This window comes from Acartia tonsa, chromosome 14 (assembly GCF_053477335.1).
Source record: "Acartia tonsa isolate MP-2025a chromosome 14, ASM5347733v1, whole genome shotgun sequence".
NCBI lineage: Eukaryota > Metazoa > Arthropoda > Copepoda > Calanoida > Acartiidae > Acartia > Acartia tonsa.
Window position 1 is genome coordinate 25,795,907 of NC_137273.1, and position 12,903 is coordinate 25,808,809.

Genomic DNA, 12,903 nt, shown 5'->3' on the forward strand with positions numbered 1-12,903 from the left:
ATTAATGAAATTGTGAAAAAAAAAATATTTTTAAAGATCCTGTCTTGAATAATAATGTATGTTTCATAGGCTTTTCCCTATATCAATGAAAAAAAATAACTGATAATTTTGTGACTTTTATTAGCATTTATGGTTTGTAAGACAATTTGATTTGATTGATAGGTCCCAGCTTCTATGCCTGGTATAATTAAACTAAGGAAATAAATTAATTTTTTCTTATATTCAGAACAATTATAACCATAAGGAAAACTCTATTTGAAGGGGTAGTAAAAAGCAAAAAAGCCTAAAACCATATCAATATTTTACTGTTTTATAAGTAAAGAAAAATAAAGCTTTCTTGAGCTGTTTAAGATGTTATATAAGTGTTAAATTTCGAAAAGTCATGAAAAAATGAATCAAAAGAATATTATTTTAGTAAGCCTTTCAAGATAAAGTAGCTGGTCTACTAAAAAAATTAATACGTAAAAAACAATAAGGTATTCTAATTTTATAATTCTTGTATTGCCATATTTAACAATGATGACAACATCCATAAAAGTGAAGCTCATTATATTAGACGGACAAAACAGAAAAGATGTAAGGTTATCTTATATAATTTTACTGGGGTTTATAGACTTGATTATAGGGATGCTTTGCTTATTAACTAATGCATACATGCTGCCTAATCCTCCTAGGAATAATCATTTTGTAATTTTCATCTTAGAGTTGCTACTCTAGATAAATTGTAGCCAACAGTTTCAGGACTGACGATTATATTCTTCCTTAATTTACGTTTAGATCAAAAATCATTTCTGTAAAAAATTTGTTGCATATTAAAAAGTTCCATCAACCATTCATTTTTTTTTTTATAAATTTCTTTCTCTTAAAATTAATCCGCTACCAACAATCTACAACTTTACACATAATAACACACATGGGAAGAATATTATTTATCGTCCATTGTCTTATCTCTAAATCTTTTTATATAATGGATAGTAGCAATTTGTCTTGTCTTTTTTTATTATCATATTACAATTGCTATTCTGATAAATATTTAGATTCATAACAGCTCAATTTTACATAAATAAATTCTATAAAGCCTAGTTTCCCTCACACTCTTATGATTAACAGTTTAATTATATTTAAGTTTTAATATTAGCCATTTTTGATTTGCAACTTATGCACATAATTTTCCTTGTTTTTATCTGTTATCATCCTTTATTTTAAATGATTATTTTGTCTGGCAAATGAAAGATAATGAATAATATAATATTAGCATTGTCAAAATAAGGTAAATTTTTTAGAAAATAATACTTTATCGTTAAAACAACTATGTCTACTCTTATTTAAAAAAAAATAAATAGTCTGATAGATTTACAAGAAACAAAGGATATTATCGTAGCTTCTCTATAACTAGTATATCCGACAGTGATTGTTAAAAATATTTCCTTATTTACTATGAGTTGCCATACTTAAATTAGAGTAGATATTTTTTACAAATTTAGTGTTTTGATTACAAATATTAACTTTGTTTCTTAAGGGCTTAGATTCGTTATTTGGAACTTAGAGTTTTTATTGGTTTGTGGGTGAGAGGGAAGGGGGGGGATTACGAAGAAAATTGTCTAAACAGTCCTAAGATATATTCAGCTTTCTTTTTAAAAAATTTAAAATTTGGACTTTTCTTTTTTGATTGAAAAAACAGCCTAAAACCATCCCAAGTTTGAAATCTAAAAATATTCATTCTATGAACTATGTTAAGCAACCAAAAATTGAAACCTTATTCAGATCTATTGTCATTGAGATCTAAAGCTTCAGACTTACCTATGCATATAGTAGGTAGATAAATGGCAAAAATATTACAATAATTTTAAAATTTATGTTGAGTTTTTTTCCAGCAAAAAATGTTTTTATTGCTGCGCTCCTCATAGACATGATTGTTAAACGACAAAAAAGTTGATTAGTTTGGCAAAGTGCAGCCGAACATTTCAATAATTTCTAATTAGTCTGTAGAAAAAGTTGGGACATTTCCTTTTTTTTTGATTATTAGTAGCCACCCCCCCCCCCTTACCCCAATATGACAATCATATCTAGTTGGTTACCCCCTTTAGATTAGACTTGTTTTTATTGAGCTATTATCAATACGATTTCTCATTTCAATAACTACTGAACGGATTAAGTTTAGGGAAGCGTCGCATAGGTCTCGGGATTGTTTTAAACTATTTAACTTTTAGATTAAAGCTTGGGGGTTTGGATGGTTTAAGGATATTTTTCTGTCCCTTCTTTTTCCCCCTTTGATACTGGTTATATTAATGTATGATAAAAATACAAAATTTTAAAAAAATATCCTTCCTATTTTTCCTATATATTTATCCACAAATGGGGAATATTATTTGGGCCACCATTTGGGAAAAAGGGATCTTGCTCCAAAACTTTTATTGACTTGATGGTTATACTATTTTCAAAGTAATTTTGTTTCGGCGCGACATCGTTAAAAACAAATTTTCTTACAAGAACCAGGGACGTACATGAGACTAGAAATTTAAGAAAATAGCATAAAACCCCTCATAATTTCTGTACAGAAATTTCATAAACAAATCTATTCATATCATGGAGGTAGAGGACATTGGAATTCAAATTATCCCCAAAGTTTTATGGTATAAAATTTTAGGTTTCGTAATTAATTCTTGTTGTACAAACCTTTATTGTCAAACTTTTCCTACAATGATTTTAATCTAGAGAAGGGTTAATTTTGTTAATAATAATTTAGAGAGGGAGGACATACCTTTAAATACCAAATTTGACTTTAATAATATTTAAGTATTTTATATTTGTTTTAAACTCCCTTCTATTTGAACTTGTTACATTTTAGTTAGTCTGACTTAATAACTTCAGAGAGCTAAGATATAAACCAAAGACGTCCAAACTTTTAATAGCAAAGTTTTTCTCTTATCAGGATTTGTCCGTAAGTTTATCCGTCACATACGCTCGTCCAGGATAGATCTGATAGTTAATTTTTACATGTTGTTCTATCGATTTAAAATTGGCAAACTGCTAGGTACGATTTATAAAGCGTAGCAACATTATGACCATTACCAGAAAGTTCGTATGTATGTCTATCTATATTCTATAAAAAAAAACATTTTATCTTTTTTTGGCAAGTTTTTTTTTTATAGAATACTCCTATGAATATTTGAAATAATGATTCATATGACAACACGGTAAAATGTTATGGAAGAAGAATGTCTATAATCAAGACCTAAAATTTTCGTATATCCTTAAGCAGTATCCTGAATTTCAGCAGATTAGCAGCGACAAATTTACAGACGTTGCTGACATCCTTATTTTAGTAAAATATAGCTTCTGCTTAAGATCAAATTTAAACACAATTTTACCTAATCTTGTTTTTAATCGAAAGTAAAAAACAATACAGTTTTTTTATTGGTGCTAATTTTGAAATTTAATTCTTAAATTTAAAGTTCTTTTTCAGATTTTTCTGGAGAAAAAACAAAACAAAATTATGAATGTAATCCTTTGTAAAATTACTGGATTAATCAAAATATACAAAAACTGATTATTTTACATAAAAGATAAATCTTGTTTTATGATTAGCGATTTTTTTCTCTCCAAAATTAAGGCTAGTCCTTACTTATGTCTGTTAATGCGTTACGGATAGTTCTGATTTAGCGCCTTAATAACCATTACCAAAATTAGAACAAGGATGACAACATCCAAAAGTAAAAACAGCAAAATTACTTTGGAAAAAGCGAGCATATCAGTTGTACATACGGCCGTAATAAGTTGTATAAATACAGACAGACGGACAAACGGACAGACGGACAAACAGACAGTCAGGCATATATACGGACGGACAGGCTGATATTAGGAATTATACAAAAGCTCCTGCAAACTGTATATTTAAGTGATAAATAAAATACATACAAATATTTTTTGTCAGTTTAAAGATTTACATTATTTCTCTACATTTAATCTTTTATTATGTTTTATTTTTTCAATAAGATAATAAAACATCTTTTTTTTAAATTGAATTTAAATGGAGAGGAAGACTTTCAGCTAATACAAAGAATAACCCTTTACTTTAGTATACATAGCCTAAATACTTGTATTAAAATAATAATAAGCTATATAAAAAGATTCAAATCAGTAAAGCTTTCTTAAAATTAGGGTCTGTCCCTTTGTCATTTGAATTCAAATTTAGAGGAAAATTACCTAGTTCATATACATAGAAACCCTTTGTACTCTTTCAGATGTATGGATTGAAATTATGATTATATTTCTTTTAAATATTGTAGAGAATGATACTTTATTTGACAACTGGTCTAAATGAATAAGACTATGGCCAATAAAATGATATACATCCCCGATGATGATACTCAAATCTACCTGTTCTTTAGATTAGAGTAAGTGGTTGTTGATACTCATCTTAATGGAACATTAATCGAAATTCAATAAAAAGTTCCCAAAGTTGTTGAGACAATGAATAAGAGGACATTACTATAAAACTTTGGGAACTAGTGTAATACACAGCTCTATGTTCCCTTCTTCCCTGTACTGTTTAAACATTTATTTCAGGGAGGGAAGGGGCAATTTCAGTGTAATCAATTTACATCCCTTCTTTCCCTCAGAGTATAATTGCTACTAGAATCACAATTCAAAGAACTGTTTTTTTGAATGAAGATTATTTATTTTCCATTGTCCTACCTCTAAATTCCTGCATTTTTCTAAGCAAACAAATATTGAGGTTTATTCAGGATGAAAAGATTATTTTTATTGGTAAAAAAAAGCATGAAACATGGTTCAAACTTCTCGATAAATCAGATAGTATATATATTATAACATTGTATATACTATATAGACTTTACAATTTGAAATTAATTTTATTTTACAAAATTTTTATTATTAAGTTGATACACGTTTTCAACATCATTTCTTATTGTTATAGAAATCATTAGCAATTGATCCAAAGATAAGGCGTATTCTCATGTCTACTAGTCAAGACACTTTTCTTACTTTATAACAGAAACTTTGTATTATAGATTACTGTTCTTTTTCCCTGTGTTGTAGAGTCAGTAGCAGCTCAATGCTAAAATAACAAATACTTTCCATTATCCCCTCAACTCAAACTGGACCATTAATCAACTGCCCCCCCCCCCCCACAAAAAAATCAAATAACAAAGTAAGAGTAAAATATTATCCGACAAAAACTTTTCTGCAAATTAAAAGTGATCTTTATTGGGACTATTATAGTTTGTAGTATTAAACTGTAATTGTTATATTTTAAGCATTAATATCTCGAAAACTACTGAACCGTCACAATTTTGAGATTAGTTAGTTCCAAACTAACAGAGTTCAAACTTTTGAACCAATATTTTTAATTTATGGTTTAGTTTGTTATTGTTGTCTTATCCCTCAAAATTCTATTCGTTACTAATCAAGATGAAATTTATAACATGTTTTAGGGGGAGATTGGCTGGGCCAATACAAATTAAAAGGAAGTTATTCCCAAATATTTGGTAAATCTATTTACAACTTCAGCAAACAAAATAATCACAAGAAAATTTGTAATAAAGCCAGAAAAATTACCCATTAGACGATTACTTTACCAAATTACTTTTATTAGTAGCGCAGCTTCTCTGTAACTAAAATGTGTTGTATACTGATCTAAGCTCTTAATATGATTTCAAGAAATGATTTTTTTACGATCATTTTACTAACAATTTAAATTTTCATGTTAATTTCATTTTTCTTGTATAATTTGTTTTGAATCAACATTTTCGTTTTTAAAAGAAATGAATATATGCATAATACTTAAAATTATTTTGTAGAATAGGGTAGACAATAAATATGGGAAGTTTAGATGGACAATCACCAAAAGTAACTAGTTTCACAGTGTAAGAACAATCCGATAACATTATATATTAAAAGGTGTACACAATTCATTTATATAATAAGGCAGTTATTAGTAGTTTAATTCCTTTAGAATAAATACTTTTTCTGGGAAGTTTTTATCCGAATATTTTTCAGTTTCGTTTTAAATTGGAGAATCTGTATTCAATCACTTGACATAAAATCCACATTTTGATTACAAATCCTTTGTCTGGAAGTCCTAACTCTGATTTTGTCTTTCCCCTTATAATTAAAATTAATGCTCTGTTTGTATAATGAAACAAAACCTAGTTTTCTTTTCAAATGCTAATTTATGAAAATTAGAAAAATAATATAAAATTAATTTTGAAATTTTTTTCAGAGAATTCATTGAAAAATGAGTGTTGTTGTTCTTTTAACAATTATCAAACTAAAATTACAATTTTAAACTTAAGGTAGGATAATATATTTAATTATTTTTTCTCCTGACTAGCAGCTCTGCCCCTTGAAGTTAGAATGAGTACCTTGTCTAAAATATTAAGTTTATGATTTAAATTAGCAGTTAAAATTAATTTTGATTGTTTTACTTTTTTGTCAAGAAATAGAGTGTTCGATTGTCTATATGTATAATTTTTGTTATGTAATATTATGTCATTTTTCATTGAATTTTAGATCTAATATCCATTCGTCTTTTGAAAATTGTACTCTTTTTGTATATCTTTAACATTAGTAATTGACGTGTATGTTTCCCGTGTAAAATATTTTTAATCTCGACTTTAAGGAATAAGACATCAATAGAAAAAAATGTGATTTTCTCACGAAATAAAGTGAACATAGTATTTAGCTTCTTGTTTTATTTGTCAGCTACAGACAAATATATCTATATAATTTTATAGGACGGATGTTCTTATTTTATTTATGGAGTTCTTTATCCATCAAATCCCTGATGCATAACCTTTAAATATTGTTGCAAGACAAGAAAAATATGAAAATTTGAGCAAAATATTGAATTCAATAAATTTACTATTTTGCCTAATTTATTGAACAATTTTAAATTTGAATTTAAAATTTAGCGAATCGCAAAGTTATGTTAGTTAGACTAAAACAAGGCATTTGATAGCATGATATATTATTTTTTCAGGATGAATAGTTGCGTGATTCTGAGACTTGTTTGTTGTCTCATCTATCTATCTTTCATCATTTATAATGTATCAGGTAATTATCTATCTATCTATCTATCTATATATCTATCTATCTATCTATCTATCTATCTATCTATCTATCTATATATCTATCTATCTATCTATCTATCTATCTATCTATCTATATATCTATCTATCTATCTATCTATCTATCTATCTATCTATCTATCTATCTATCTATCTATCTATCTATCTATCTATCTATCTATCTATCTATCTATCTATCTATCTATCTATCTATCTATCTATCTATCTATCTATCTATCTATCTATCTATCTATCTATCTATCTATCTATCTATCTATCTATCTATCTATCTATCTATCTATCTATCTATCTATCTATCTATCTATCTATCTATCTATCTATCTATCTATCTATCTATCTATCTATCTATCTATCTATCTATCTATCTATCTATCTATCTATCTATCTATCTATCTATCTATCTATCTATCTATCTATCTATCTATCTATCTATCTATCTATCTATCTATCTATCTATCTATCTATCTATCTATCTATCTATCTATCTATCTATCTATCTATCTATCTATCTATCTATCTATCTATCTATCTATCTATCTATCTATCTATCTATCTATCTATCTATCTATCTATCTATCTATCTATCTATCTATCTATCTATCTATCTATCTATCTATCTATCTATCTATCTATCTATCTATCTATCTATCTATCTATCTATCTATCTATCTATCTATCTATCTATCTATCTATCTATCTATCTATCTATCTATCTATCTATCTATCTATCTATCTATCTATCTATCTATCTATCTATCTATCTATCTATCTATCTATCTATCTATCTATCTATCTATCTATCTATCTATCTATCTATCTATCTATCTATCTATATATCTATATACCTGTCTATCTAATTATTTACTATATGTATAGATTTATCTATTAATCTATTTTGTCTATCCATCTATCTATTCTCTATTAATTAATTTTCTTAAATCTGGAAATCAGCCTTCCGTAAAATTACAAAATGAATAAAATAGATTTCTATCCATTTTAATTTTTGTACCTACAAAATTAGATAGGAATTTGGTAGTGCATCTACACTATTGATATTCACATATGTATTTGGCTCTTTATATAGAGTTGCAGTATTCTTTCAGGGGTGGTTTATCTTGATATATTTTATTTTTTCACATTTTGACGTTGATATAAATACAACTATTTTTTCAATCATAATATTGAAAAGATACATCAAATTAATTAAAAATAATAATCGACAAAAAGTCAGACAAAACTATTCTTATTTACATTTTTGTAGTACATTGAAATTGATAAAGTTGAAATAAGAAAGTAAATTGTAAAATTGTCTTATTTTTTCTGATTTTAATTACTGGATTTAAATATAATTTGTTGTTGGTTTTAACAAAAAGTTAACTGAATAATCAGAATATAAATGTATAAAAGTCAAAACAAAATTGAAAGAAAATTTGTTGATAACTGCTTAAATACAGGGAAATGTTTCAGGACTTACTTACATCTTTAGAACTTTATTGTAGAGATGCTTCGCATAAAGCATTATGATTTGTTGTCCTAGGAATCAGTATCCCAATTGGATAATTTTATTATACAAAAAGTTATTGTTAAAAGTGTTAAAACAGTATTTTTAAAATGGACGTAAAGGACCTTCTGTTAACCGTTACGCTTTCTAATTTGTACCTAAATGGTATAGGAACTATCATACAAAGTTTGAAATCAAATTAACAAAAAGAGCTAACCGTTCCAGACGGACGAACCGACCCAAATTATAGAAAAGCTACGCTTTTAAAAATTAATTTACGTTGTCGTAAACAACCTACGTAAAATCTCACGATGTACATTTATTATTGCGGTTAAAAAACCAGTTTATATCAAACTGAAATTAATTGTATATAATCGGAGAAATAATTTAAATTTAAATAATTATCAAATACAATTAATTTAGTTCTAATGTCATTAAAAAGATTGATTAGACGTTTATTAAACTGAAATGATTTTATTAAAAGTTAAACAAACAAAAACAACTTTTCGTGATCACTGGTTTTTTCTAGCAGAGAAATGTATTCTAAATAATGTTTTAAATTATCTAAAAGGCTCGGCAACCGTGATACTAAACTTTGATAAGCTGCTGTATATAATACTCACTAGTTTTTAGATTTAATCTCTTTAATCAAGTTTTAAAATGCCCTTTTTAATCCTATAATCATGCAATTTCAGAAACCTTACTAATACTAAACGAGTTGTTACTCTATATTTGTCAATGTTTGTTTGTCTGGATCTTATACAAAATAGCCTAAGACAAGATAGCCTCTAGTTGAAATAGCCTGAGTACAAAATAGCTTCGCAATAATTACTTAAGAAAAAAAGCCTCAACTGTTAATAATAATCATGGCCGCAGCTCTCGCCTCTGACCTGCCTAGCCGCACCTATTTTATACCTGAGGCTATTTTGTTGTGAGGCTATTCTGTACAAAGCTATTTTGTCTGAGGCTATTCTGTTTATGAAGTTTTTAATATTTTTTTCCTCTTTCCTGATTGAGTTTGTATCAAATTACAAAGTTTGTAATTTCCTTCTGCATAAAGTTGCAAAGTACCCTTTTCCGCATTGTAATGTCGCGTCCAGACAAAATATAAAACAAGGATGACAACATCTGTAAGTGGGGAAACATATAATCAGTGGTCATACAAAAATCTGTTCAAGTAGAAAATCACAAAACCTTTCTAAATTGTAGGTCTTGCAGGTTGTAGTATGACCGACAGACAGACGGACTAAGTAAATTATATACAAGTGTAAATTGGTACAGGGAATCTTCACAAAAAAGCCAGGCGTCTATCTGAAATACAACCGAAAAAATAACATTTCCTCAAGCGTTTCAGAATGATGGAAAAATCAAGTATATAATATGAAATATTTCAAAAACTAAATAATAAAAAAGGTTTTAATATATTGTACTTCCAGGTGGGACCCGGATACCCGGAGACTTTGTCCTGGGCGGACTTTTCCCGGTCCATGAGAAGAGTGACATCCCCGGACAACCTTGCAGTGATAAATTATATAACAGGTATATTTTATAGACCATTTTATTAATGTCAACAGACAACCAACCCTTTATGTTCCTTAATGACCTTATTATCACGCGCCTGATAAGCAGCAGTAGAATTTTTAAATTCTGGCCAAAGACTTGAATCGAGACTCGACTTGCAGACACTTAACCTGTGACCACTAGTCTATGGGTATACATAGAAGAATTGGCCAACTACTGATTCCTATGACGATTAGACACAAATTAATAAGCTACGAATCAATTAAAATTAAGTCTAAATATAAAATACGTTAGTATGGCAACATCAAATATACTCGATCTAAGCTGTTTAAAAACATATTCAAATTCAAATCAACGTTTTCTCATTTTTGAATTAATATTTTTTTTGATCATTCAATTATAAATCCTTTTCAACCCAATTTAAAACAAGGATGACAACATCCATAAAAGCGAAGCACTGAAACGGTAGGACAAACGGACATTAACACTTGTCTAGTGTCTGAACAGAATAATCAGAATATAAAAGTATCGAAAGAGTCGAATCAAAATTGTAAGTAAATTTGTTGAAAAACTGCTTGATACAGGATAATGTTTTGGACATACTTACATTTTTAGGACTTGATTATAGAGTTGCTTTGCTTATACTATTGTTCTTTGTTGTCCCAGGAATCAATATACCAAAAATCAGATCAAACGGATAATTATATCACATAAAAATTTGTTGTTAAAAAAGTAGAAAAATCAACATGTTTAAAATGGACATACGGACATTCTGGTATTGATTATAGAGTTGGTACGCTTTCTAAATCGTACCTAACTACTACAGGAATCATCATGCAAAGTTTGAAAACGATAGGACAATTCTAACATGCCTAAATTAACGAATAAAAGCTATCTATCTCGGACGGACGTACGGACGGACGTACGGACCTACCCTAATTATAGAAAAGCTTCGCTTTTAAAAAGACTTCTTTATCATTCCGAAATATATTTCAAGTAAAAAATACTCATTATCAATCGCATTTCTTAATGAAGTGAATTAAGTTTAGCTTGGTCAGTTTTTTAATATTGCTTGATTCACTTCTACAAGAGATGCGATTGATAATGAAGATTTTTTTCTTTGAAATATATTTCGTTATGAAGCAGCAGTAGTTACTAATTTATAAATGTTATAGTTGAGATAGATTTATAACTGTTAAAAGTTTTTAAAATTATATGTGCAGCAAATGTTTTAGTTTTGATTTCAGAAGCTTCTCCTTAATGTATGTTGTTAATCTTGTTTTTAATAATAGTATAATAAGAAAGATTCACCAATTTAAACAAATCAACATATTTTTTTCTGCAGGGGGCTCCAACGAATGGAGGCGATGTTATTTGCTGTAGACAAGATTAACAATGATCCAGCGATTCTTCCAAATATTACACTTGGTGTCAATATACAGGTAAGTAAATTTCTTCTTTTCAGCATAGAGTAATAGGATGTCCGTCTGTTTGATTTTGTTATTTTTTTTTTTCAAAATTAAAATCCAGAATTGTTATTGCATTAACATATTAAGTATAAGCCTGTAGATATATTTGCTAAATATAAATTCAGGTTTATCTTTTTCTGTATCTACCATTGTCTACGTGTCAAAGGGCTCAGTGCTCACCCTTACTAGAGACTCCAGTACCTCATCCCCCCCCCCCCCCTAAAAATATGTATAGATAAGTTGCAAATTTCTTTAACTCCAGGAAACTTGATAATTAGTGAATAATAGTAAGACGAACTTTCAAGCGCTGACTACGTTTTTAAAGATAATTCCTTATCAATTTCTACATACATAGAACGATTCTAACACCCTCAATTTTCAATGACAGTTATGGCACGGACGGACAGATACACCTAAGAAGTAGAAAAGCTTTGTCTTTAAAAAAAGATTTTTTTTTCTCAAAAATTAATGTAATGTAAAAGAATTGTTTTTGCATTTTTTAGTTAGGTTAAAATATAATTTCAGCAAGAAAGATATAAATACTTAGCAACATAGACAAACTTTTGAAAAATCCAGTAAAACGGAATGGTAACCAATATAAGGATTGAAGTGTAAAAGTACCTCATTAAAAGAGTAGTAAAGGTTTGTTTGTTTGTCTATTAAGATCTCGTAAATAATTAAACCAATAGAGTTATGAATTTTAGGGTAGTTTTTTAAATCATGGATCTATAGGGAAGACGAAAAAGTCGCTCAAAAACAAATTCTGACGTCATAAAAAAAAGGATGAGGACTCGGAGAGGGAAAGAAAACCCCTAAAAAGAAATGTATAATCCCTGATTCGAAAGATTGATATACTTTGGGAACTAAATTTTATTGAGCATACTTTTCTACGTCTCCGTGTACAGTGTTCAGTACATTACCAAATATGCTAGAAATTAATTGAGCGTAGTAATGGTGGTGTACATACACTGCCGCATATATATTACACATTCTCAAAGAATCAGATACTCATACATTATTTTAAAAGCACAAAATACCTCCTTCTCTTGCTTATATCTTTTAACAACTCTTCTAACATATTTGCTGTTTTGTCTTTCTTCGAATATAAAACCAGGGATCTAAAGGGATAACACAATGGCCGTTAAATTAATGCCCAAATATGCTACACTAAATTACCTCTTCTGTAGAGTACAATTAGTGGTTGAAACTTGTTGAAACTCAAATTAATAAACCTACCAATTAGAAAACGGTATCATTAACACTCGGGAACTACCTTGTGTTATTAACAGCCCATTGTCCC

The 12,903-nt window shown here is 28.4% G+C and overlaps 3 protein-coding genes across 9 annotated transcripts in view; 2 read left to right on the forward strand and 1 right to left on the reverse strand.

Annotated features, from left to right (window-relative positions):
- LOC145305765 (uncharacterized) overlaps nt 1-12,903 on the reverse strand; it is a 98,871-nt gene that overhangs the window by 45,628 nt on the left and 40,340 nt on the right. The window lies entirely within an intron of this gene.
- The window catches only part of mGluR (metabotropic Glutamate Receptor), a 154,126-nt gene that overhangs the window by 41,015 nt on the left and 100,208 nt on the right, over nt 1-12,903 (forward strand). The window contains exons 2-5 of the mRNA XM_080147549.1: nt 6,243-6,317; nt 7,004-7,077; nt 10,050-10,152; nt 11,480-11,576. Coding sequence (XP_080003675.1) covers nt 7,005-7,077; nt 10,050-10,152; nt 11,480-11,576 — 273 coding nt within the window. The 5' untranslated portion in view covers nt 6,243-6,317; nt 7,004. The remainder of the gene's footprint in view (nt 1-6,242; nt 6,318-7,003; nt 7,078-10,049; nt 10,153-11,479; nt 11,577-12,903) is intronic.
- Nucleotides 11,198-12,903, forward strand: part of LOC145305762 (uncharacterized) — a 260,360-nt gene continuing 258,654 nt past the window's right edge. For both annotated transcript variants that reach the window (XM_080147544.1, XM_080147548.1), the window contains exon 1: nt 11,198-11,224. The gene's annotated coding sequence lies outside the window, so the exon portion shown is untranslated. The remainder of the gene's footprint in view (nt 11,225-12,903) is intronic.